General features: G+C 41.3%; 1 protein-coding gene across 1 annotated transcript in view; it reads left to right on the forward strand.

Annotated features, from left to right (window-relative positions):
- Positions 1-26,530, forward strand: part of acin1b (apoptotic chromatin condensation inducer 1b) — a gene marked incomplete at its 3' end in the record, with an annotated part of 119,406 nt that overhangs the window by 42,361 nt on the left and 50,515 nt on the right. Inside the window, exons 8-9 of the mRNA XM_084312175.1 lie at positions 4,662-4,707; positions 6,683-6,861. Of these exons, the coding sequence (XP_084168301.1) occupies positions 4,662-4,707; positions 6,683-6,861 (225 nt within the window). The remainder of the gene's footprint in view (positions 1-4,661; positions 4,708-6,682; positions 6,862-26,530) is intronic.

Raw genomic sequence — 26,530 nt, forward strand, 5'->3', positions numbered from 1 at the left:
GATTCAACAAAAGACGAGTTCAAACATTTGCCTTGCCAAGAGACTGAAAAGAAAAGCCGACTCTAATCACCTGTCAATCGAGAAAAGCCCTCCCCTGCACCTCCCCTCAAGAAAAAAAAAGTCCAAACCCCAAAAGATCAGTTCCTGTGTCTACTGGCCCATCTGCCCCGCCCTCACTCCTCTGCCTTCTCTGATTGGACCCTTGTTGCCTAGATACAGTACACACTGCCGTGCGGTTGGGCCATAGACAAGCCAGTAAGGAATCCGGTGTCAATGGTACCTGGAAATGACTTGTCATTTTTCCTCTATGACATATATTCAGTTTTTTTTAGGATTAACTTTTAAAAGAAAATGTCAGCAGCTAAGTCTTTTTTTCTTTTTTTCTCCAAAAGCTTGTTGGTCTTAAATGAGGACTGATTTTTCCCTCCCATGTGTAACTTAGTGTAAACTCCTTAACGGTCATGAGATACTGCAGTTTTAATTGATCTTTTACATTTTTTTTTACTGATTACGAAATTCATAGTCTTTTAAATAAAGTGCACAAATATTGTTGTTAAATATCTCACTAAACGTTAAGGTGAATTACAACTGCAATATCGATGTTCCAGTGTTTAGCGATTGCGACAGACGGAGCTTCTGGCACTCGGCTCTCCACCTCCACTCTCGTTGACCCCTCGTTAACGCGGACAGAAATCAAACGCTGTCGTTCTGATGCGTGGACAGGCGACAGGTACTCTGTGCGAGTACGTCACCCAGGGGCCTTCTGCTCCGTGGCCGACAGGAAGGGTAGCTGTAGCACAATAATGGATACGATCTTCACCCAGAGACCGGGCAAGGGTTGCATTTTCAACCCACCCACACTCGCAACCTGCGTCGTAGACTACATTCTCACATTACAGGAGCTAGCTAGATAATCAGGATTACAGATGAACAGGCGCTAGCCAGGGAAAGAGAGGTGGAACAGAACAGAACAGAACCAAAGCCAGGAAGCTAAATGGTAAATGGCTGCATTTTTTTTTTTATCCAAAGCGCTTTACAATTTGTTCCTCACATTTTACCTGTTCATTCACACACGACGGCGGAGGCGGCGACCATGCAAGGTGCCGACCTGCTCACCAGGAGCAGTTGGGGGGGTAAGTGTCTTGCTCAAGGACACTTCGACACGCTGCCCGGGAGGAGCGGGAATCGAACCGGGAACCTCCGGATTACCAGACGACCGCTATACCTCCCGAGGCGCTGTCGCCCCACAGCTAAGTAGCCTCCTGCTAACTAGTTGGCATGCTCGCTATTCCTTTCTCGTGACTGTGCCCCAGTAGGGCAGCGCACAATGAGTCGGTAAAGTAGAATGACATGTCGCCTCATTATCTGGGATTTGGCATCGATCAAAGTACCTGCCGGCGCATAGAACCTGCCGGCGCATAGATCAAAGGAGCCTTTCCGGAGAAGGAGCCTTCCCAGAGCAGTGAGCCTCGTCTACACACTTGGCAGTTGGCACAAGCCAAACACTTTGTGACCCTTACCACTGATCAGTTAATCCACATTTTCTACTACTAGGACACAAAGAGCTGGTCTAGTACTAGGACACAAAGAGCTGGTCTAGTACTAGGACACAAAGAGCTGGTCTAGTACTAGGACACAAAGAGCTGGTCTAGTACTAGGACACAAAGAGCTGGTCTAGTACTAGGACACAAAGAGCTGGTCTAGTACTAGGACACAAAGAGCTGGTCTAGTACTAGGACACAAAGAGCTGGTCTAGTACTAGGACACAAAGAGCTGGTCTAGTACTAGGACACACAGAGCTGGTTCTAGCACTAAAACACAAAGAGCTGGTCTAGTACTAGGACACACAGAGCTGGTTCTAGCACTAGGACACAAAGAGATGTTCTACTACTAGGACACACAGAGCTGGTTCTAGCACTAAAACACAAAGAGCTGGTCTAGTACTAGGACACACAGAGCTGGTTCTAGCACTAGGACACAAAGATGTTCTAGCACTAGGACACACAGAGCTGGTTCTAGCACTAGGACACAAAGATGTTCTAGCACTAGGACACATATGTTCTACTACTAGGACACACAGAGCTGGTTCTAGCACTAGGACACAAAGAGCTGGTTCTAGCACTAGGACACAAATAGCTGGTCTAGTACTAAAACGCAAAGAGCTGGTTCTAGTACTAGGACACAAAGAGCTGGTCTAGTACTAGGACACAAAGAGCTGGTCTAGTACTAGGACACAAAGAGCTGGTCTAGTACTAGGACACAAAGAGCTGGTCTAGTACTAGGACACAAAGAGCTGGTTCTAGTACTAGGACACAAAGAGCTGGTTCTAGCACTAGGACACAAAGAGCTGGTCTAGTACTAGGACACAAAGAGCTGGTCTAGTACTAAAACACAAAGAGCTGGTTCTAGTACTAGGACACAAAGAGCTGGTTCTAGCACTAGGACACAAAGAGCTGGTCTAGTACTAGGACACAAAGAGCTGGTTCTAGTACTAGGACACAAAGAGCTGGTTCTAGCACTAGGACACAAAGAGCTGGTTCTAGTACTAAAACACAAAGAGCTGGTCTAGTACTAAAACACAAAGAGCTGGTTCTAGTACTAGGACACAAAGAGCTGGTTCTAGCACTAGGACACAAAGAGCTGGTCTAGTACTAAAACACAAAGAGCTGGTCTAGTACTAAAACACAAAGAGCTGGTTCTAGTACTAGGACACAAAGAGCTGGTTCTAGTACTAGGACACAAAGAGCTGGTCTAGTACTAGGACACAAAGAGCTGGTCTAGTACTAGGACACAAAGAGCTGGTTCTAGCACTAGGACACAAAGAGCTGGTCTAGTACTAGGACACAAAGAGCTGGTCTAGTACTAGGACACAAAGAGCTGGTCTAGTACTAGGACACAAAGAGCTGGTTCTAGCACTAGGACACAGAGCTGGTTCTAGCACTAGGACACAAAGAGCTGGTTCTAGCACTAGGACACAGAGCTGGTTCTAGCACTAGGACACAAAGAGATGTTCTAGCACTAGGACAAAGATGTTCTAGCACCAGGACACAAAGAGCTGGTCTACTACTAGGACACACAGAGCTGGTCTAGCACTAAAACACAAAGAGCTGGTTCTAGTACTAGGCCACAAAGAGATGTTCTACTACTAGGACACACAGAGCTGGTTCTAGCACTAAAACACAAAGAGCTGGTTCTAGTACTAGGCCACAAAGAGCTGGTCTAGCACTAGGACACAAAGAGCTGGTCTAGTACTAAAACACAAAGAGCTGGTTCTAGTACTAAAACACAAAGAGCTGGTCTAGTACTAAAACACAAAGAGCTGGTTCTAGTACTAAAACACAAAGAGCTGGTCTAGTACTAGGACACAAAGAGCTGGTCTAGCACTAGGACACAAAGAGCTGGTCTAGCATTAGGACACAAAGCATTTTTCTAGCACTAGGTAGGGCTGTGCCCGAACGTTCGGACCTTCGTTTGTTACGTTGGCATTCAAATCTTAATGAATGGGGTCACCATACATTATCAGGAAATGAATCAATCATGCAAAAAAAAAGAAGTTGAGTGACTCGCACTCACCCGTCTTATTTCACAATACAACGTTTCCGAATGGACGTTTAGATTAAACCAAGTGTATGCAGTGATGCTAATTAAGCTATGCACGTTTAGTTGGCTAACGTTAAGATGGCAGGAGCCGTGGGCCAACAAAGATGTTGTTTCAACAAATTGATTCACAAAATGGATTATCATCAAAACGTTATTGAAGCCTCCCGTGACCAGTAAGTAGGTACAACTACTCTTAATAACTGCAGCAATATGCGTAAATGTGCGCTATGTGCCTAAAGTCAAGACTCTACAGTACTGAACCAGAAATTATTTAGGAGCAAATTCTTTGCGTGATTAAAAACGATGGTTCGAACGTCCGTTCGGAAAGACCCAAGCGAAGTTCCAATCCCAAAAACGGGCTTTGGGGACTGCTCTAGCACTAGGACACAAAGCGCATTACAGTGGAATGACTGCATAGATCTTTCAGTTGGGGAGGCCCGAGTGGGATCCCTGGTAGCGGTTAGTGCGGCCAGAGTGGGATCCCTGGTAGCGGTTAGTGCGGCCCGAGTGGGATCCCTGGTAGTGGTTAGCGAGGCCCGAGTGGAATCCCTGGTAGCGGTTAGGGCGTCCCGAGTGGGATCCCTGGTAGCGGTTAGCGAGGCCCGAGTGGGATCCCTGGTAGCGGTTAGCGAGGCCCGAGTGGGATCCCTGGTAGCGGTTAGTGCGGCCCGAGTGGGATCCCTGGTAGCGGTTAGGGCGTCCCGAGTGGGATCCCTGGTAGCGGTTAGTGCCAAGCGCTCTACCCATTGAGCTGCACAGGACAGGACGGCTTCTCTTGTCCTCAGGACGTAGCGCCCCTCCCACCTTAATGTCTTTGAGCGGAGGTGGAAGATGGAAGTGAGTGCGGTAGAGGCTCTCTGTATCAATCAAGCACCCCCACCCCCCCCTTCCTTAATGTGGTTAGATAAAAACAGTCAGGCCTGTGTATCTTTGCCCCCCCCCCCACCTCTCCTCCACTCTCTCTCTCTCTCCTCTGTTTGCCTGTTGGGTCTGGTCCTTCCTGTCTCATAAGGCCTTGCACCCCTGGGTTTTTTTGTATGTTTTCTCTCGTCTCTTTGCAGAGTACCACTCCTAAGGCTTTCGCTGCTCGCAAGATCTCCTTGACCAGTAAGTAGACATGTTGACCTGCCGTGACCCCCCCCCCCCCCCCCCCCCCCGCTGGGAACGTTAAAGAGTACAGACCGATGTCATGGATGCAAAGCATTAACTGTGATTAAAACAAAGTGTTTATTTATCACATGACGTTAATTCCATTCATTCCACCATTTCATGTCGGCTAGTTCAGTCACTCGATGACTGGTTTGGCGCGGTTGCGTGAAGCCACGTATAGCCGATGGTCTTCGGTGCAGCGTGTAAAGGTTTGACGCTATTGCCGTTATATTGAAGGCCGTTTGTCGCTGTTACTCACCTAAGACTGCGACCCTTGACCTGCAGCCGACTGAATCATGTACCTACACCGATGCTTTGCATCTAAAAACCAGGGTATTGGCAATAATCTGGTGATATATGTATATATATATATATATATATATATATAATACCTTGGTATTATCGTTAGGGATGGGTACCGAATTCGGTACTTTTGGGTAGGGCTGGGCGATATGACTAAAAACGTTATCGCTATAAAATTATTTTCATATAACTCGATATCGATAATTATCGTCGATATAATGTCTGTCAAGTTTAATTAACTTCTTATGCTGCTGCGAATGTCTCGAGTCGAGTTGATGTCGTCATCAGTCCGCGCACGTTAGCAGTTAGCCGACAAGCGGAGTATCTCATGACAATGTAATAAATATGACACTAAAATACTCTCTTCCGCCACAATATATTGAAACGACGTCCACTGTATACCCCACACTACTATAAACGTGGCCTCAGAATTCACGCCACACACATACTCTGCACGTAAATATATAAAACAGCGATGTGCAAGCTAGTTATCCTAGCCAGCCTGTTGTTTCTAAGCGGTGTATTCCATGACAATGTGCTAAATATGACACTAAAATACTCTCTTCCGCCACAATATATTGAAACGACGTCCACTGTATACCCCACACTACTATAAAGGTGGCCTCAGAATTCACGCCACACACATACTCGGCACGTAAATATATAAAACGGCGCAGTGTAAGCTAATTAGCCTAGCAAGCCTTGTTGTTGAGTGAGTCCTACCTCTGGGTCTCCTTCTGGGTCTCCTTCGCTCTCGGCCATCTCCTTCACTGATTGGTTGTTAGTGTGTGTGCTCATATCCAAGCTTGGAAAATCTATATATAGAAACTTTGCGACCACGTTTCATGTTTATTTCGAGGAAATAATTTATCGCGATAGTTATCGTTATCGTTTTATCGCCCAGCCCTACTTTTGAGGTACCGAACCGAAACACGTCGGTACTACAGAGTATCGATTCAAGTGAGATACCGGAAAAAAAAGATTTGTATTTCTTTTATATTTTTTACCTTTTTTCTTTTCATGTCAACGTTCACACGCACAATATATGCTTACCTAGGATTTGACTTGATTCAACAACAAAGCAGTCGGAGCAATGGCAAGCCGAAAACGGTTGAAATTGTAGTTATTTGAAGTTTGGATTTTTTTTTCACAACTGGGGTAGGTAAATTAAATTTCTTGAGACTAAAGTACCGAAAAAAGGAACCGTTGGGTACCGGTATCGATGTACCGGTACCGTATCGGTTCAAATGTGAAAGGTACCCATCCCTAATTATTGTGCAATCTGAACAGAGAGATTAGTATTTGTGTTCATCAGCAGAAAATAGTAATTCTTCCAGGATTCAAGACGCTTCTCTCCTGCAGTTTAAACTACTTCCTTGGCCTATTGAAGGCGCATAGATGGGCTTTTGTAATGTTTTACATATGTAATGTTTTTTTCTTGTACCATTACAAGCCCTGTCCCAAAAACCAAGTAATGTAGGTATCAAGCGGTGACCTCCGTGACGCCACTAGCATGGAGACAAACCGTCGGAGGGGGAAAGATGGGAATAAAAATATGATATTCCGCTCCTTCCAAATCCTGTCTGTCGAATCTTTCCTGGCGAGTGACCTTGCCTCGCCTCCTCTCTAGCAGGCAGCAAGACATCTCCAGTCGGCACGGAGGGAGGCGCGGGAGGTGGAGGCGCGGGAGGAGGAGGAGCGACGGACTCTGAGACGGGAGGCGCGGCAGGGAGGAAGAGGAGGTGGGGCTCCAGCACCGCGGTCACCACCAAGAAGCCGTCCATCAGCATCACCACCGACTCTCTGAAGGTACCGGCGGCACTGGTTATTCACCTTGTGTTGCTACAAGGATGTGTTGCTGTGTTGCTACAAGGATGTGTTTTTATTTGTAATTTTTTTATCCACTTTTTCTCCCCATTTTCTATTTTTCTCCAATCCCAATTTCGTATTATCCAATTCTTCCCTCCCCTGTCTTGAACGTTGCTAGACTATGCCTCCCACAGGTCGGCTATAGTGAGGACCGAAGCCTTGCATCACGTGTCCCCTCCGGTACACGAGGAGGCAGCCTGTCTCATCTTTTCACCGCAGCAGCTCGAACTCTCAGTGGCGAGGAGTAACGCGTGGGAGGCTCACGCTGCCCCTGTCACTTCCTGCTTCCGTCGCACCGGCGTCACCAAACCGACCTGTAGGAGTCGCTGTCCACAATGTCAAATCCCCACCCACCGGCTTTCCCACCCCTAACACTTGCCAATTGTGTTAGTATGAACGACCGGCCAGCCGGTAGCAACGCAGAGAGCTGGGCTCGAACCCAGCGTCTCCTGCGTTAGTGGGGAGCGCCTTGCCCACTGCGCCAATCAGCCGCCCTACAAGGATGTGTTGTTGTGTTGCAACAAGGATGTGTTGTGTTGCAACAAGGATGTGTTGCTTGCTACTAGGGCTGGGCGATATGGCCACATTTTTTATCACAATAACATTTTCCATATCCTTTATCTGCCGGAGATTATTCTCATCTTAATCCCTTCTCTGCCAGTACTGTAAGTCTATGGAGATGTTCCCCTTCTTTGCAGGGCTATAACTTTTTAAATTGTATTGCTAAATTGGCCCATTCAACATCAAGTAGGATGTAGCAATGTTCTACTTTTTCATTCACACTAAAATACGGTCTAAAGTATAAATATGTTTTTATCGTTTTCTGCAGCATTCCATAGAACGTGTGAGATAGCCATAAATACATATATTAGATCATCAAATGTAGTTTGATACCGATTGACGTCAGATAAAAAATTTCAATTGTACAAGGTCCTAAACGTCATGACTCATCATCTGATGTTGACCGGAGGGGGGGGGGGGGTCGTTTATAATGCAATGACCGACGTTAAATGAATCATGTAGTATGGGTGATGTATTGATCATAGCAGTTTGTATCGAAAATGGTAAACAAACAGGCTGAAACTCACCCCAGTCTCCTCGTAGCGTTGGGTGATGAGCGTGGAGCAAAAAGATAGCTATTATGGGATGTTGATATATGCGATCCATTTCCAGGTTGTATAATACTATATACGTCCAAATAACGTTGTTTATTGAATTATGGCAACCGATCGATTATCCAGTGTATCGCGAGTGGCCGGACGAAATATGGGTGAGCACCACTTCCGGCCGCTCACTTCCGGTTTTGGCAACTCGCCGATCGGCCACCAGATGGCGGTCTTGAACCGTTGGAGAGTTGAGAGGAGATCTACAGCACCCGTCAAGTCTCCGTGGGTGAAATATGATTGCCATGACAGATTTTTGAAATATTGATCTCAAAGACGCTGTACGACGTCATTGGCAGATTACGCATGGCGAGGAATGACGTCTAAACACGTCATTGGTGATTAAAGGGTTAATTGTGGTTCCGAATATTCTTTGTCAGAACATGACAAACTAGGCCTACTTGCCAAACCACAAATATGAGGTATAACACGAACTGTATAACAATAAAACTTTTATAACTGGCATTAATAATAAAGAAGAAATAATAATAATAATATATATTATATATACTGACCACGTTTCATATTTATATACAGGGAAAATATATCGCGATAATTATCGTTATTGTTTTATCGCCCAGCCCTAATTGCTACACGGATGTGTTGCTGTGTTGCAACAAGGATGTGTTGTTGTCTTGCAACGCCAGCCTGTCTCTCTTGTATTTCCACGTCCTGTGTGTGCACGACACAATATCTAATCGAGCAATATCCAGGCATTAAAGCGTTCCGTCTTGAGACGGAATTCTGTCCATTTGATTCGGAGTCTGACGGATTTCCCGTCAATTGGCTACCTGGTATAATATGATTTGTAGATGCATACAGATTGAAACTAAATTGAGCTAATCAGGCGTCAAATATCATGAAAAGGGGCATTTTTTCCTGCCACGCCAAGCAGTCATGGCGAGCAATAATGGCAGGACGCACGCAGCGACTCGAGAGACAGGATTACGCTAATAGTAGAAAAAAGTTTTAGTCAAGCGACCTGCACAACCCCGCCCCCCCACACACACACACGCTACTGCATCAAAGTTACTTATGATTAACAAAGGCATTCGTTTTGTGGCATTAATGTTATCGTTACACGTTCAATAACATCGGCGTATTTACCCGACCATATAGCATTGTTGTTGGTCATTCATAGCTCAGTTCCTTCCTTTGCTCAGAGAGCCCGTACTGAATTGTACCCATTCTGCAATCTGTTAACACTTTCAGTGCCACCAGCAGGGCTGTACGCTAAGCTTTTTCACTAGGGGCACACTTGCCCCTAAATGAGAAATTTAGGGGCAAAAAATATTTTTTAGGGGCAAATTTCTAAATAACTTTTACCATTATTTATATCGATTGTTTTTGATTTAAAGAAAAAAAATAATTTTATATATTTTTTTAATAAAATATATATATTATATAATCATACTTGTAGTTGTATTATCTGCGAGACATCGCCACCACGCAACAAGTCTAAATGCTCGCTATATGCAACCAGCTCCACTGTCTGTGTGTACTCGAGTAGCCTCCAGCTACGGCCAGGATTCCCCGGAGCTGCAGCTGGACCCTATACTGTAGCCTCCAGCTACGGCCAGGATTCTCCGGCGCTGCAGCTGGACCCTATTGACTATATTCAGCGTGCCCTCAGCTCGAATACGCATCGACTCAGTGTTATAAGACATTGATATCAGGAGATATCTGAACTATTTAGTTTAATGGGACGTTTCGTTTTGAACAGTAAGCTAACGCGAGCTATCATGCACTACTAGACTTACTGGAGCATTTGTTGATAGCTATCAGTAGCTAGCTGGCTGGCAGGCTCACCGAGGTCCCAGTGTCCCACTAGAGACTAGTGTTTACAACAGCCACGGGTGCGGGAGGGAGGAGGAGCAGCAGACGCCGCAGCTCTCTCCGTGTGTCTGAGTTCAGTTCAGTTCGGCTCACTATAGGAGGTTGAACGCGTCGAAAATATGAAGCAATACTAACTTTACTTTTCTTCATAGCTAAATCAGATGGTCAGCCAGTCTATCAGAGTGAGTGCTCAGTCGATTGTTCCCGCTGATCAAACCTGCTGAGTGCTCACTGCTCAGCTCGCGTGAGTGACGTCATCGCGTCATCACACGCCTTGGATAATTTAGGAGTGAAATGCGAATGCAAAGCTTGAAAGCACTACTCGCAAGCCCGCCCCCATATAATATTTACCAATCGCAACGGCCAATTAAAGGGGCAATTCGCGACGATATCATCGCAGTGTACAGCCCTGACCAGGGGGCGCACGACTTAGTGCTTGAATGCCACCATCGGCGCTAATGTTAACGTTAATATCGCCTAATCTATGTTTTAAATTATGGCTGTGTCTAATCTGCCCGTCGCTTATCAAAGAATCATTTTCCAGTCAGTGCTGTCAAGGCAGATTGGTTTTTTATCGCTTCATTTCCGTTTGAGAGCATTTTGAAAAGCACCCATTTTGAGGTAAAAAACAGCCCATTCTGTGATAATCGTCTTTTACTGGAATATTCCAGAACGTTGATATTTGTCGGCCTATTTATGAATTGTTTTCAAATAAACGCTAGATGATCAATAGTATACGTACACGCACGCACATTCGAGGCGCGCGCTGATAATAGCCGTTTTCATTTCCTCATGGATTTTACAGTGAAACCGCTGGAGCACATATCATAAAAAAGCTTATATCTTCATCAAAACGAGTTTGATTATCCTAACACTGATAACATAGATTCCTTACCTGACATCAGATGGTATCCAACTGGTATATTCCAATTCCTGATCACCATTCGAAAAAATCGATAAGTGTATAGATCTAACATGTATACAGTAGAACTCATGCTTGCCGCAGCTCAGAGTCTCCAGAATGAACTCTGGTAACCCCGGCTGCATCAGTGGACTGGAAAATGTGGACTGGAATATTTTTTTCCCCCCATCCATTTTCATTGAGTCCATTCCAAAATCCCTGATGTCATCTGGGAGACGATAGGGGGCGCTTTTTTCACATCTGATCGCCGGCGGCCTTTGGGTAGGCTAGGGGTAGGCTCGTGTGATGCAATATGATTTCAGATCGCTAAAAAAAAAAATATCCGAGAAATCTCGTGAGTGGCTTTCAACGTAACTATTGTAAATCCGAGAAAAGCCGTGAGTGGCAGTCAAAGTGTTAATAAAGTTTTCAATCCGACAAATGTATAGAAAATAGGGCTGTCAGTTTATCGCTTTAATTAGATTAATTAATTACACAGCAAATTATCGCGTTATGAAAATTAACTCAAAATGTATTACCAAAAAAAATTTATATATATAATTTACTTTTTTTATAATATTTTTTTTTATCTCATTCATTCCATAAGAATGTCGAATACACATTTACAGACTTTTTTTTTAATATGGTCCATTTGCATGTTCTTGGTATCTGATTTTAGGGACATCTATGGATCTCAGGGATTGTATTCCCAGTGTCAGAAATACTGTGGGCTAGATCCACAAAGAATGGATTGCACGGTGCAAGTTGCACCCTTACTTACAATTCATTATGAATTGAAAATGGGGGGACCCTGATGTAAACAAGACGAAAGTCTTTCTCTGGTCTGCATCCCCTTAACAATTGTGTGTATTGAGCCGTACTGTATTGTACCCATTCTGCAATCTGTTAATAACATTTTCAATCAATCAATCTGCACAGTGATTGATTGAATGAACATTATATTTTGAGTAAATTGTAATGAACCAAATGAGAATATCAATACAAAGATTTTTATCTTTGACTGTGAATAACACCATGCTCAAATTGACCAGACCTGAAAAATCTAAGCAAATTAATAGATGGAAGATGATTAAACAGAAGGTTTTGTAGATACAGTACTGAATTCTGCCATCCGGACACATGCAATTTGAAATATGATTATAGAATATAGAAGATCAGGCATAAAATGGTTATGCGATTAAAATGCGATTAATTAGATTAATTAATTACAAATCCTGTAATTAATTAGATTAATTTTTTTAATCGCCTGACAGCACTAATAGAAAAGCTTTTATTATAACATTCGTTGCAGTAAAATCATCATGCCTCGTTTGGTACTCCTGTTATTAGCTCCGTTACGTTTGTTATTGATTCTCTCGCGTAAATCAATGGCGGACTTCCCGGAAGTAAAAAACGAATAAGCTCTTGCCGATTGGTGGTAAGAACAGCCGAGGCGGGTGCAAGTGGTGTGACGTAATTGGCAGAATCGACTGTCAATCAAAATTGTTCTGTTGCCGTCTACCTGCATTGCTTTGGTTGAGAGATAGTGCCTCTTATTAAAACTCTTGAGCAAGACAAGTTAGTCTGTTAGGTTATGAAAGCCAGTGAGTATTGTATGACTCAGACTTTAGCAATAATCATGACTCGTGATCATTATAAAATAAAAACACACATGGCATGGTGGAATACCATAAAGTACCATAAGTAAGTAAAGAGGCCTATGTTCATATCGGTGAGCACAATTTGTAACACAAAAAGAGAGACGTGTAGCCTATTTATTTATTTAATATTTTATTTATTCATTTTATTATTATTATTTTATTTGTTGCCATGCCTAAAATAAGTCAAGCATAGGGCTAAAACATTTTCATAAACAATAATATAATTCTTTGTTATATGGTTATAATAAAAGCTTTTCTGTACATTTGTCTGATTGATTGATTGAAAACTTTATTAACAGATTGCAGAATGGGTACAGTACAGTATGGCTCAATACACACAATTGTTAAGGGGATGCAGACCAGAGAGACTTTCATCTTGTTTACATCAGGGTCCCCCATTTTCAATTCATCATAACATATATGACACACATGACATACAGATAGACAATACTGCTACATATTTTGTATATTATTTTTTTTTATTATTTTTTAAACAAACACATAAACGAACATGACAACACACGATAAGATATACAAGCATTAGTTGTCAGTGCACATCCAATGAAATCACATTTTAGTTAATTGTCTTATATAGGATATACCTCTAATACCTGTTATCTAAAAACCTACACACATATGCTCCAGCTCGAACCCCCCCCTCCCGGACCCCACCTTGGATAGTACCTCCATTATCCCTCGCACCTAACCAGACACTACCATTATAAGCTAGCTTTTATTCTCTCCACCACTTCTAACCACATTGACATTTTGGATTCATTGAGACCCAGAATTCTTGCTGTAGATATTTCTTGATAAATCACATCGAGATATGTAAGAAACCAAACTTTCCGGCAAATTTTTTCCGGTTGAAACCAGCGTGATGCGATCAGCTTTTTAGCTACTGTGATACCCGATAAAACCAATCTCTTTAGCTGTGGATTTACTGCAAACTCAAAAACATCATTCAATAGTAATACCGAGGGGTGTACAGGTATATTCCAAGATACGAGTTTTGATAATTGTTGGGTCACATCTTTCCAGAATGTCTTAACTGGTGGGCAGTCCCAATACATGTGCATAAATGTCCCTTCGTCCCCATTTGTACATTGGGAGCATTTGGAGTCTTGTTTAAGACCCATTCTGCTCAATCTTATAGGAGTCAAGTATGTCCTGTGAATATAGTTAAGATTGATTTGTTGATGGTCCGGGTTCCTTGATGTAAGTCGGACATTTGCCCAGGCTCCTTGCCAATCAAAGTCACTTTCCAGGTCTGGTATATCCCTCCTCCAGGCAGAGTCTAGTTGGAGGGTTTCATACGAGGACGTTAGTAATTGATGATAAAAATCTGAAACAAAACCTCTCGATGTCTCTCTTTCATAGAAGAATTTGTGGTATCTGTGGTGTTCAATTGGTATGTCTAATGGAACACCGTGAGACTTCAAACATAGCCGTAACTGTATGTAAAAAAGCCATGTGGACTTGGTGAGATAATTATTTTTTGCATATTTCTCCATAACTACAAAAACCCTGTTTGTTAAAAACATCCCCTAATGAGTGTATGCCTTGCTCTTCCCATATAGGGAATCTTATAGGTCGTTTTTCAATTAAGTGCATTGTTATTGAATAAGGGAGTATGATTGTGCCATTTATGTGGGTTAGGATTTTTTTTTTGTGTTTCACGCCATATCCGGATTGCATAATTATGGGGCCAAATTTCCGTTCACAGTGCTTGATTGGTAGTTTAGTGTATGCTATATCCTTCAGTCTATGTGGGGCTACTATGTTTTCTTCTAATTTTCTCCAGGATACTAACGCTTGGGGATCAAACCATGTTGTCAATGGTCTTAATGTGTACGCCTTAAAATAGTGGAAAAAATCTGGAAATGCCATGCCACCATCTGCTTTATTTCTCTGTGCGGTGGATCTTTTTATACGTGGTGGTTTGTTATTCCAAATAAATGTGTATGTGGAGGAGTGTAATCTTTTCCAGTAACCCTCTGGAGGGGGTAACGGTAGCATTGAACTGAAGAAGTTGATTCTAGGTAGTACATCCATCTTAACTATTGATATCCGTGCTTGTACTGAGTTTTTAAGTTTTGCCCACCTATCAAGGTCGTCTTTGATTTTGTTTTGGATTTTTGTGTAATTGTGCTTCACCGTTTGTCTTATGGTGGGGAATATTTCCACTCCCAAGCATCTAAAATGTTTTACCATAGGTATCTCTCCTGGGAGGGTTATATCTTTTTTTGCAGGGGTGTTAAGTGGAAGGAAAGCCGACTTCGGCCAATTTATCTTAAATCCCGATAAATCACCAAAGTTCTCAATCAACTTGAGCAGATGAGGCAATGTGGTGTTGGGGTTTTGCATGAACAATATTACGTCGTCCGCATATAAACTAATTTTATGTTGTGTGCCCTTGATTACGATTGGTTCTATGGATTGGGATTGTCTTATATATTGTGCTAAAGGCTCTAATGATAGATCGAATAGTCCGGGACTAAGAGGGCAACCCTGTCTGGCTGAGCGTGATACCGGAAAGATTTTGGAGATGATTGTACCTGTTGTAATCATGGCCGATGGGTCTTTGTATAATACTTTAATCATATCAATGAATCCTTTTCCTAACCCCATCCTTTCTAATACTGCCCATAGATATGACCATTCCAGCCTGTCAAAGGCTTTCATAGCATCCAGGGACAGCATCGCCTTAGGTATGGTGTCATCCTTGTCGGCATCTAGTACGTGCAGTATTCGTCTTATGTTATCAGTGATCAGGCGGCCTCTTATGAAGCCAGTTTGGTCCGGGTGAACTAAAGACGTCATATGCTTTTGTAATCTGATGGCTAATACCTTAGAGTACAGTTTGATATCGGTTCCGAGGAGGCTTAAAGGTCTATAACTACAGCACTCGTTGGTGTCTTTTTTAAGGAGGACTGTTATGAGTGCAATATTGTCATTCTTATGGAAGTTCCCCTCCTTGACTGAGTATAAGATCATATTTAGTAATAATGGTCCAATTATGTCCCAACAAGAAAGGTACATTTCTGATGGGATACCGTCTCTTCCAGGAGCCTTACCACTTTGCATTTCGGATATGGCCTTCTTGAGTTCCTCTAGTGTGATCGGTGTTTCTAACTGTTTAGCGTCATCCTCTGAAAGTTTAGGGAGAATAATTTGATTAAGATATGTGTCCATTTTGTTTTGATCGAAGGTCATTTCTGATTTATATAAGTCGGAGTAGAATTCTTTGAATGTATCGTTTATTTTTACAGGGTCTGTTTCAAGTACTTGTTGTGCTCTAATGGTAGTTATATCTGCAAATTTTGCATTAATTTTTAATCGCATGGCTAATAGGTGACTAGGTTTAGAACCTTGGGAGTACTGCTGTTGTCTTGTGCTGCGTATTTGTATTTCCGATTGTTGTCTGTATATGGCATTGATCTCTATTTTTAGTACGTTAACTTGATTCTCTAGTCGAGTTGAGTTGTTGTATTTTAGAGAATTAAATAACGTTGAGTAAAGCGTTTCCAGCTCAGCCAGTTTTGTGCATTGATTCTTGCGCATTTTGGAGGAAAAGCTATCAGTGAAATCTTTGATCATTCCCTTTACCGACATCCATATTATTCTGGGGTCTTGCACCGAGTTTGCATTCTCCCGTTGGAATACTATAAGAGCTTCTTTGAGTTGTGTAATGAATTCCTTGTTATTAAGCAGCATCGAGTTAAATCGCCATCTTGGGGCTCGGGAGGATAGTATACCAAATGTTCCTTTAAGGAGTAAATAACAGTGATCTGATAGTGCGTTGGGTATCATTTCCACTTCATAATTATCAAATAGTCTCTGTGATGCAAAGACATAATCTATTCTGGATAATGTGTTATGTCTCGCAGATCGACAAGAGTACTTTCGGGTCGTGGGATTAAGTAATCGCCATAAGTCATTTACACCTGTAATCTTCGACCAATCCTTTAATGCCTTAGATGAATTCTTTTGTTCGCTGGAAAAGGCGAGGTAAGATTTGTCCATCCTTGGGTTCCAAATGGCATTAAAATCCGCACCTATTATAAATTAGTAATCGGGAATGTCTAACATTGCATTGGTTAGTGTAGTGAAGAAATCCGCTTCGTACAAATTTGGGGCGTATACCGCTACCAACGCTATTTTCCTGTTGTGTACAATCATAGCTATAGTTATCCGACCTTCTACATCAGACCATACTCCCTTTAATTCAATATTCAACTTACGTTTAACGACTATGGCTACACCCCGAGTTCTCGTACCAATAGAAGAGTGACTAATATTATGATATGTGTTGTCCGCTAATTTATCTGTCTTTCTCTAGAATGTGCGTTTACTGCTACATATATACATTTATGACATACCAGATTTACAAATACAGTATTGTTTGTGATACAATAATGTCTCTTTTCCATTGCATAGTACCTGCTCGACTCTACCCTACTCTACTCTACCCGCTTTAGGTACCTGGTACTTCGTTCCTTTTCCACTGCGGGTAGTACTCAGTTTGTCTCCATGTGGGGAGGCGGGGCCGCTGGCATATAGCCATGAGAGCTCCAGCATAGCTATGTCCGTGAGGGCTTGGAGCAAGCCAGAGTAAAACAAATCAATAACAACATTAACCAGACTTTTGTTGTCTATTCTGCTAACGCTAACGTTACGTCTCATTGTGTCTATTCTACAAGCTTTAACGTTACCGCTCGTGTCTATCTGCTAACGTTAGCATTAGGCTAACAACAAGCTTTAATGTTATCTCTCGCGTCTATCTGCTAACGTTAGCATTAGGTAATAACCGGTTTAAAATGGATGGTGATTAAATTGTGTTGATGGTTTTGTTTCATCAATAAATGAGGCAGAATACACAGTGAATCTATCCTTTTTTGTTTATTGCACTTGTTCCTGCTGCAAACAAATAATCCTAAGCGAGGCATTAAAGATGGTGGCTTTCTGTTTTTGTGCAGACGCTCCACCGTGTGACGCGTCTCTCTTCTGACCAATCAGTGGTCTGCAGTGTTTCACCTCACTTTTCTGGTACCACTTCTACCCGCTTGGAACCTCGACAGAGCAGGGACTAAAGTACCCAAAAAGTACCTGGTACCAGGTAACGAAATGCCGGGCCAGGCCCCAGCTGACAAACGCCTTCGGTTCCAGATGGGCTCCAGTGAGGAAGACTCGCCTGACATCCGTGAGTCTTTATCATCCATAAATCAACAACTCAAGAAGCTTGACTTGCTTGACCAATTAACAAACTATGTTAATGAATTAAAAGCCTCCGTGGAGTTCAACAACTCTTTAATTGAAGTATTAAAGGCTGACAACGCCTCACTCAGGATCGAGGTTAACAGCCTCAAGCGTCTAACCGGTGAACTTCGGAAGGATACCAATATCATGGCAAAGGATATTCTCGATCTACAATGCAGGAGCATGAGGGACAATATCATAATACACGGACTTTCAGAGGTCCCAAATGAAACTTACCAGAATTCTGAGGGTCTTCTAAAGGAGTTCTTAGTCAACAAATTGAAAATGAAGTCGGAGGAGGCAGAGTCGATTCGCTTCTCCAGAGTGCATCGCCTGGGGAAAGCTAGAGGCGACCAGCAGAGGCCCCGACCGATCGTGGCAAAAGTCACAGATTCCAGGATGAAGTATGCTGGCATGTCCAAGGGTAAAGAGCTAAAAAATACCAACTACTCCGTCAGTGATCAATTTCCATTTGAGATCATGAGTAGGAGGAGGCTGCTTTATCCGATACTGACAGAGGCTAGAAAGAACAAGAAGAACGCCCGTCTCATCGTTGATCGACTCTACATCGACGGCAACTTGTACAGAAATCCTCTGGTAACATACTGGCTGAGCGGTGGCGACGACAATATCTTCCATGATGCTCAGGAGATTCTACCGAATATCCAGAATGTTTCCACAGCTGCTGTCAACACTGAAGCAGGAGGATTGCCCCAGTAGTGCGTTCGGTTTGCAGCATGGCTCCACTACCGATGTAAACACGGTCGCACGATGATGACGTCATCAAACGTTAGAGAGTTAACATTGCCGTGACTACATAATAGGAAGGGATGGAATTAATGAATGTATAGTATATACGTGTATATTGAATGTATACGCATATATATTATTATTATACATTTTTTATTTTCATCTTTTTTTTATTTTTTATTATTACTATTATTTATTATTATTACTAGTATTTACTATTACCATTCTGATTCCTCTTATGCAAATATCCATTGAGTGTGATCCTTTTGCTCTCTCTACCTGTCACGCTCTCTCGTTGTGCGTGTCTCTCTCAGATTGATATTCGCTCTGATGTCCACTTTCCAAGTTCCAATTTACTTGGATAGTTGTGTATGAATGGTGACGGTGATGATGAATACTCATCCCTGATAGAGGGTGAGAATTTGAACGAAACCTCCAAGAATTTTGATTACGAGAGTCTAGAATTTGAAACGTTTGAGTATACTGACTATAAATCTCAAAATACGGTGAATGAAATTGATCCAGATAATAACATCTTTATAGATATTAAGAAAGACTGCAAATATTATACAGAAACTAAATTTAATGAAATGATTGATGCGAAACACAAAATCATTCATTCATTTTAATAGTAGGAGCCTGTATGCTAATTATGAGCACATTCAGGATTACTTGATGCAATTTAATTCACCATTTAGCATAATAGCCATTTCAGAGACTTGGTTAAACCTTGACAGAGGTACAGATCTTAAAATGCCTGGTTATGACATGTTTTACACAAACAGACTAAATAAAAGTGGAGGGGGTGTGGCATTATATGTTGATAGTAAAATGGATTGTAAAGTGTTGGATAAGATGTCATTGGCAGTAGAAAATGTGTTTGAATGTGTAACAGTTGAAATATGCTTGGCAAAAAAGAAGAATGTAGTTAGCTGTATATATAGGACACCAGGATCAGATATTAATGTTTAACAACTGGATGGAAAAACTATTTTCTATAAATAATCAAAAAGATGTATTCATATGTGGGGATTTCAATATTGATCTGCTAAATCCACAGAAACATAGATTGACAGAGGAATTCATTGACACTATGTTCAGCATGAGCCTATATCCTAAAATCACCAGACCCAGCAGAATAACTTCACATAGTGCCACACTGATAGATAACATTTTTACAAACATAATAGATAACAATACTGTGAGTGGGCTATTACTTAATGACATTAGTGACCATCTACCAATTTTTGTTGTGTATGATACTATGTATAGAAAAGTCATGGAGGCAAGAAATGTATACTATAGCCGTGTAAGAAGTGAGGAGTCATTGACTGCTCTGAGAAATAACTTAATTGAACAGGATTGGAATACAGTATACCAAGCAAATAATATCGATGTCGCCTATGACTCCTTTCTGGAAATATTTAAAGCATCATATGACAACAAATGTCCAATAAAAAAACAGGACAAGAGAAGAAATACCACAAATAATCCATGGTTAACAAAGGGGCTAGTAAATGCTTGCAAAAAGAAAAACCTGTTGTATAGAAAATTTATTAAATACAGAACTAATGAAACTGAGTCTAAATATAAAATGTATAAAAACAAGTTAACTATTATTATGAGAAACTGTAAAAAGGAATACTATGCCAATCTACTAGAAAGTAAAAAACATGATATTAAGGGTATTTGGAAGGTGCTTAATAATCTTATCAGAAAGGGGTCTAATGGTGAGAACTATCCAGATCATTTTATTGTAAATGAAAAGTCCATAAGCAACATGGATGAGGTGGTTGATGGTTTTAATAAATTCTTTGTACGTATTGGACCTGAATTGGCAGAGAAAATTACATTCACAACTGGGTCACTGGATAAACTGATAGACTTCAATTCAAGCTCAATGTTTCTTTATCCGGTAGATGAAAATGAAGTAATGGACACTGTATTGAACTGTAAGAATAAAAAATCTAAAGATTATAATGATATTGATATGGAGACTATTAAGAAATTTTTTGGGGGAATTATAAAACCACTAACTCACATTTGCAACTTATCCTTTCAAACAGGAACATTTCCAAATAAAATGAAAATAGCAAAAGTAATACCATTATTTAAATCGGGGGATAAACATACTTTTACAAATTACCGGCCAGTCTCTCTCCTACCTCAGTTCTCAAAAATTCTAGAAAAGCTCTTTTCAATAAGATTTTTCAGTTTTATTGAAAAAAATAACTTGCTTTCCGACAGTCAGTATGGTTTCCGAAAAAATAGATCAACTTCATTGGCGCTTAGACCTAATTGAGGAAATCACCACATGTACGGACAATAAGAAATTTGCTGTAGGAATATTTATAGATTTTAAGAAGGCGTTTGATACTATAGATCATGGTATATTATTAAAAAAACTGGATCGATGTGGTATTAGAGGAACAGTTCTAAATTGGTTGGAAAGTTATTTGGAAGACGGGAAACAATTTGTACAAATTAACAAACATAGGTCATCATTGAGGAACATAGTCTGCGGAGTACCGCAAGGGTAAATTTTGGGTCCGATACTGTTTTTATTATACATTAATGACATATGTAGAGTATCATCAATCATGAAATTCATCCTTTTTGCAGATGACACTAATATAATTTGTTCAGGGCAAAATTTGCAGGATCTTTTGCAGGTGATCACACAGGAGTTGAAAAGAAGTTAAAAAAATGGTTTGATGAGAATAAATTGTCGTTGAATTTGAGTAAAACTAAATTAATGTTATTTGGAAAGCGAAATAGTGATTTAACAGTGAAAGTTATGATAGACAATGTATTAGTGATGCACCGATGTGAAAATTGTGGCCGATACCGATAACCGATATTAATATTGCTGTTCTGGCCGATACCGATATTTACCGATGTCGATATCTCTGTATAGAAAACACTTTTTTAACGCATAATTTTTTTACTTTTGTAACTTATTTTCAGAAATGACTGATTTTTGAAACTATTTAAGGCCAAAACATGTAAAAAGAAAAAAAAAGATAATTTTTTTTTTTTTTTTTTTTTTTTTTTTAATATCGGATATCGGCCCCATCTTGATATCGGACCGATACCGATGTGTAAAAAAACGGCCATATCGGCCGATATTATATCGGCGGCCGATATATCGTGCATCACTACAATGTATGTATTGAAAGAGTAAAGCAAACCACATTCCTGGGTGTAATCATAGATGACAGGATATGCTGGAAACCTCACATCAGTCATGTAAAATCCAAGATGGCCAAAAGTGTGGGGATTATGTATCGAGCCAAGAATTGTCAACCAAAGGTCACTTTTCATCCTCTACCATGCACTTGTAGTCCCATATTTAAATTATTGTCTGGAAGTATGGGGAAATACTTATCGTTCCAATATATCACCTCTTTATATTCTGCAAAAAAAGGCCATAAGGATTGTGTACAGTGCTAAGTACAACCAACACTCTACACCATTGTTTTTACAAGCATCAGCTTTTAAATTATGGGACTTGATCAAAATTAAAACTGCCGAAATCATGTTCAAAGCTTCACATAACTCTCTTCCAACCCCCATCTAATATCGGTTCACTGAGAGGGTAGGAACCAGGAATTATAATCTTAGAGGGAAACAGAAACTACAGCAACCGGGTGTAAGAACCACTCTAAAATCTATGTGTAGATCAGTTTGTGGAGTAAAATTATGGAATGGATTGGACGAGGACGTTAAACTGAGTAAAAACATATACCAGTTTAAAAGAAAGTTAAAAAAAGGAATATTAGAAAGGTATAAGGAGGAGGGTGAACATGGTGTTTGGCATTAAAAGGAGTATGTATATAAAATATGTATTGACTGGTCAGACTCATGTGTGTCTTGTTGAGATGTCGGGGGATGTGGGAAGCGGAGCTGTGTTACATGTTGTATGTAGAGAGGGTGATGGCCGGGGTGTGGGGAATGGAAGTTCACAGGATTGGCTTCTTCCATCCCACTTTTCGGACCATGGGTGGTGTCAGTTGTTGCTGTTGTCTATTGTTTTGTGGTGGTTGTAGTGTTGTTTTGTGGTTGTCTTGTGTATTGTATAGGTTGTATGGTTTGAAATGAAAAATGAAACTGATACTGATACTTGTTTAGTTTAAGAATAGGGGGCAGGTAACCATAAGATTTATTCTTCTTCCTGCTCCTTTTGCCCATGGTAGAACTCTATTTATGATTTTGTATGAAAACTGTATGATTGTATTGCTTCCATGTGGCAAATAAAAATTCTGAATCTGAATCTGAATCTGAGATTATTAGTTATTTTATTTAATCATTTATTTAGCTCCACCAAGACTGAGACTGTTGTATCGTCGTGGTTCAGCTTGAACAAGAATGGTGCGATGGATATCATTCAAAGAAACGGATAAATAAATGGGTTAGAGTTAAAATCCCCATGTACCAGCCACTGACTAGACGCTAGGGCTGTCCCCGACTAAGGATTTGGATGGTAGACTATGATTGGCAAACATTTGCCGTTAGTCGACTATTGGTCAAAAAGAAAAGAGAAAATATTTATTAAAAAAAAAATTTATTTACATTTATTTTCATTCCATTTGGGCAGTGGGGGGTGCTTAATGTCTGAAGGAGTCTACTGAAGGCTTCTTGTGCTCTGCAAAAGCATGCAATTGGTCCACTGATGGATACATCTTTATTTGTCTAGTCCAGGGGTCGGCAACCTTTTTGACATGAAGTGCCAGTTTGAAATATAGTTGTAACTAGGGCGGCTAGGTGGTGTAGTGGGCAAGGCGCTTGCCACCAATGCAGGAGACGCTGGGTTCGAGCCCAGCTCTCCGCATTGCTATCAGCTTGGCTGGTCGTTCATACTAACACAATTGGCAGTGTTAGGGGTGGGAAAGCTGATGGGTGGGGATCGGACGTTGTGGACAGCGACTCCTACAGGTCGGTTGGTGCGCCGCTGAGAGATCGCACTGTGCAGGTGAAAAGATGCGACGGCTGCTTCCTCGAGTACCGGAGGGGACACGTGATGTAAGGCTTTGTCCACATTGCAGCCGGCTTGTGGGAGGCATGGCCTAACAGCGTTCGAGACAGGGGAGGGTAGAATTGGACGATACGAAAATTGGGATGGGAGAAAAATAGAAAACGGGAGGAAAAAAGTAGATATAAAAAAAAAATATATAGTTGTAACTAGTGTGCCATATCAACAATATTCCATGCATCGTAATTTTTTTCTTCTCATAATCAGGTATTTTTAATGATAATTTTTACATTATTACATCATTATTGTTATTATTAACAATATTATTATGATTGTATCAACCCTAAATCTGAGTTGGGGGGGGGGGGGGGGGATGCAGACAAACAGCTGCATACAGTGCGACCATTTCACTCACATTTGCCCATTCATTTTTGGACACATCCAAAATGCCACGTGGGCTGCCTCCACCATCGGTGTGTACTGTACGTGTGCTGTACTGTACGTTAAACAAGACCAAAGTCTTTCTCTGGTATTGAGCTGTACTGTACCCATTCTGCATCTGTTAATAAAGTTTTCAATCAATCAATGCTGTGTCGTAGCTCCACCTACAGGCCTAATGGAGAACACCACAATGTGTGAATGAATGGGTGAATGTGAGGTATAACGTGTAAAGAAGTTTCGATTGATCGCAAGACTACAATGTAAAAAAAACCAATAAGTTACCAGAATTTAAAAAGATTGAGTTCAGTTACTGTGCATTAACACTTTGATCGCCATGGTTAAATTCATAATTTACCATCCCTAGCCAGCTCTATTTGTCTATGGAGAAGTTCCCCTTCTTTGCAGGGCTATAACTTTTTAAATTCTATTGCTAAATTGACATTATTATGGCCCATTCAATGTCTTATATCTATTGTTCAGGGTGTAGCAACTTTATACTTTTTCATTCACATATTCATACTAAAATATGGTCTAAAGTATAAGTATGTTTTTATCGTTTTCTGCAGCTTTCTCCAGAACTTGATTTATAGCCCCAAATGCATTATATTGATGATCAAATACAGTTTGGTAGCGATCGGTGCCAGATAAAAAATTTCAACTGGAGGTACTTCTAGAAGTTACTACGTATCATCTGATGTTGACCGGATGGGCGGGGGGTCGTTTATAATTCCGTGGGCAACGTTATATCATTCATCTAGTGTGGGTCATATGGTCATCAGAGCAGTTAGTAAAGAACACGTTGGAAAATAACGCTGGATCTTACCGTATCTTCCTCGCGCCGTTGGACGATCAGCTTGGAGTTTTCCTTGGACAGTTTTTGATTATGGGATGTTGATCTAGATGAACCATTTCCAGGTTGTATAATACTATATACGTCCAAATAACGTTGTTTATTGAGTTAGGGCGAGCGATTGATTATCCAGTGTGTCGAGATGGAGTCCGGCTAACGATCGCGAGTGCCCGGACGAAATATGGATGAGCACTTCCTGTTTGGCGCGTCACTTCATGTTGGCCGATCTGCCGATCGGCCACCAGATGGCGCTCTTGAACCGTTAGACAGTTGAGTGGAGCTCAGCAGTATATCTCAGGTCCCCGGAGGAGAAATATGATTTCGATCACAGATTTTTGAAATATTGATATCAAAGACGTGTTACGGCGTCTTCGGCAGAATGAGCATGGCGGGGAAAGACGAGTTCCAGCGTTTTCGGCGATTAAAGTGTTAAGGTTTTCAGTTTTCAATCCATAATAAGTTAACAGAAAAATAAGTACACAACCACATTATTTCAACCTAATAAAACTGTTTATTGTCATTGTTTTAAGAACACAAGTTGACTTGGTAATACTCACATTTTGAGTAAAAAGAAATGGCGTTGCCCTCTCCCTTTTAACATGTGCAATTAATGAAATAGAAAAATAAATAATACAATTAGTTGATTAATCCCACTGGTCACAATGGTGACCGTAATAATGTTTTTGTTATAAGGCTCTGAAAATGTTACTGAATGATGTATCAATGTATTTCACTTTAAAGAAAAACTCCCAACATTTTGGGAAATTTGCTTATTTAACATCTTCCCTGGAGTTAGACAAGAAGATGCATACCTTTTTTGTCTCTGTGCATGCATTAAGCTTAGGGAACAGCCGCTCCGTTAGCGTAACTTAGCTTCATCACTGGAAGTGGGTCAGATTTGTACCCTCACGTTCCCTACAGTCACGAAATACACTCCAAATACAACTCAAATGTTCCTTTTTTTATCCACTTTTTCTCCCATTTTCTATTTTCTCCCATCCCAATTTTCGTATCGTCCAATTCAACCCTCCCCTGTCTTTGAACGCTGTTTCATGCCTCCCACAAGCCGGCTGCAATATGGACTAAGTCATACATAGCACGAGTCCCCTCCGATACTCGAGGTAACAGCAGTCGCATCTTTCCACCTGCGCGGCTCGATCTTTCAGCGTCGGGGTCTGGGCTTTGGAGGGGCCCCACCCCCGTCGCTTCCTGATTCTACTGCGCAGGCGCACCAACCGACCTGTAGGAGTCGCTGTCCACAATGCCCGATCCCCACCCATCAGTTTCCCTCCCCCTAATACTGCCAATGTGTATTAGTGCGGACGACCAGCTAAACTGAAAGCAATGTGGAGCGCTGGGCTCGAACAGGGAGATGATCTGTTTGAGCCCAGCCTCCAGTATTCGTGGTGAGCGCCTTGCCCACTGCCCTCAACTCAAACGTTCCTGTAAACATGTTGTGTATTTACCACGTGGAGAAATAAAAAATAATTGAATTCGACAATTACGTTTTCTAAGCAAATATACTCGGAACAATTTTTTGCCTAACCACTCCTCTCTGGGCGCAGTCAGTGATTTCAACGTGACGCCGTGTTTGTTGACATTCTCATTCATTCAAAGGATCCGAACCGATTGAAGTTTATGGATACCATGACTTAAAATCCTCTTACCTTGACGATTAAAAGCCTCCCCAATTTAGAAAACTGTATTCCAATGGCTGGTCTTGATAGGCTGCTAGCTAACGGAGCTAACCAACAAACACGGAACCGGGCGGACACT

Source organism: Notolepis coatsorum (genome assembly GCF_963971535.1).
Source record: "Notolepis coatsorum genome assembly, chromosome: 4".
Classification (NCBI taxonomy): Eukaryota; Metazoa; Chordata; class Actinopteri; order Aulopiformes; family Paralepididae; genus Notolepis; species Notolepis coatsorum.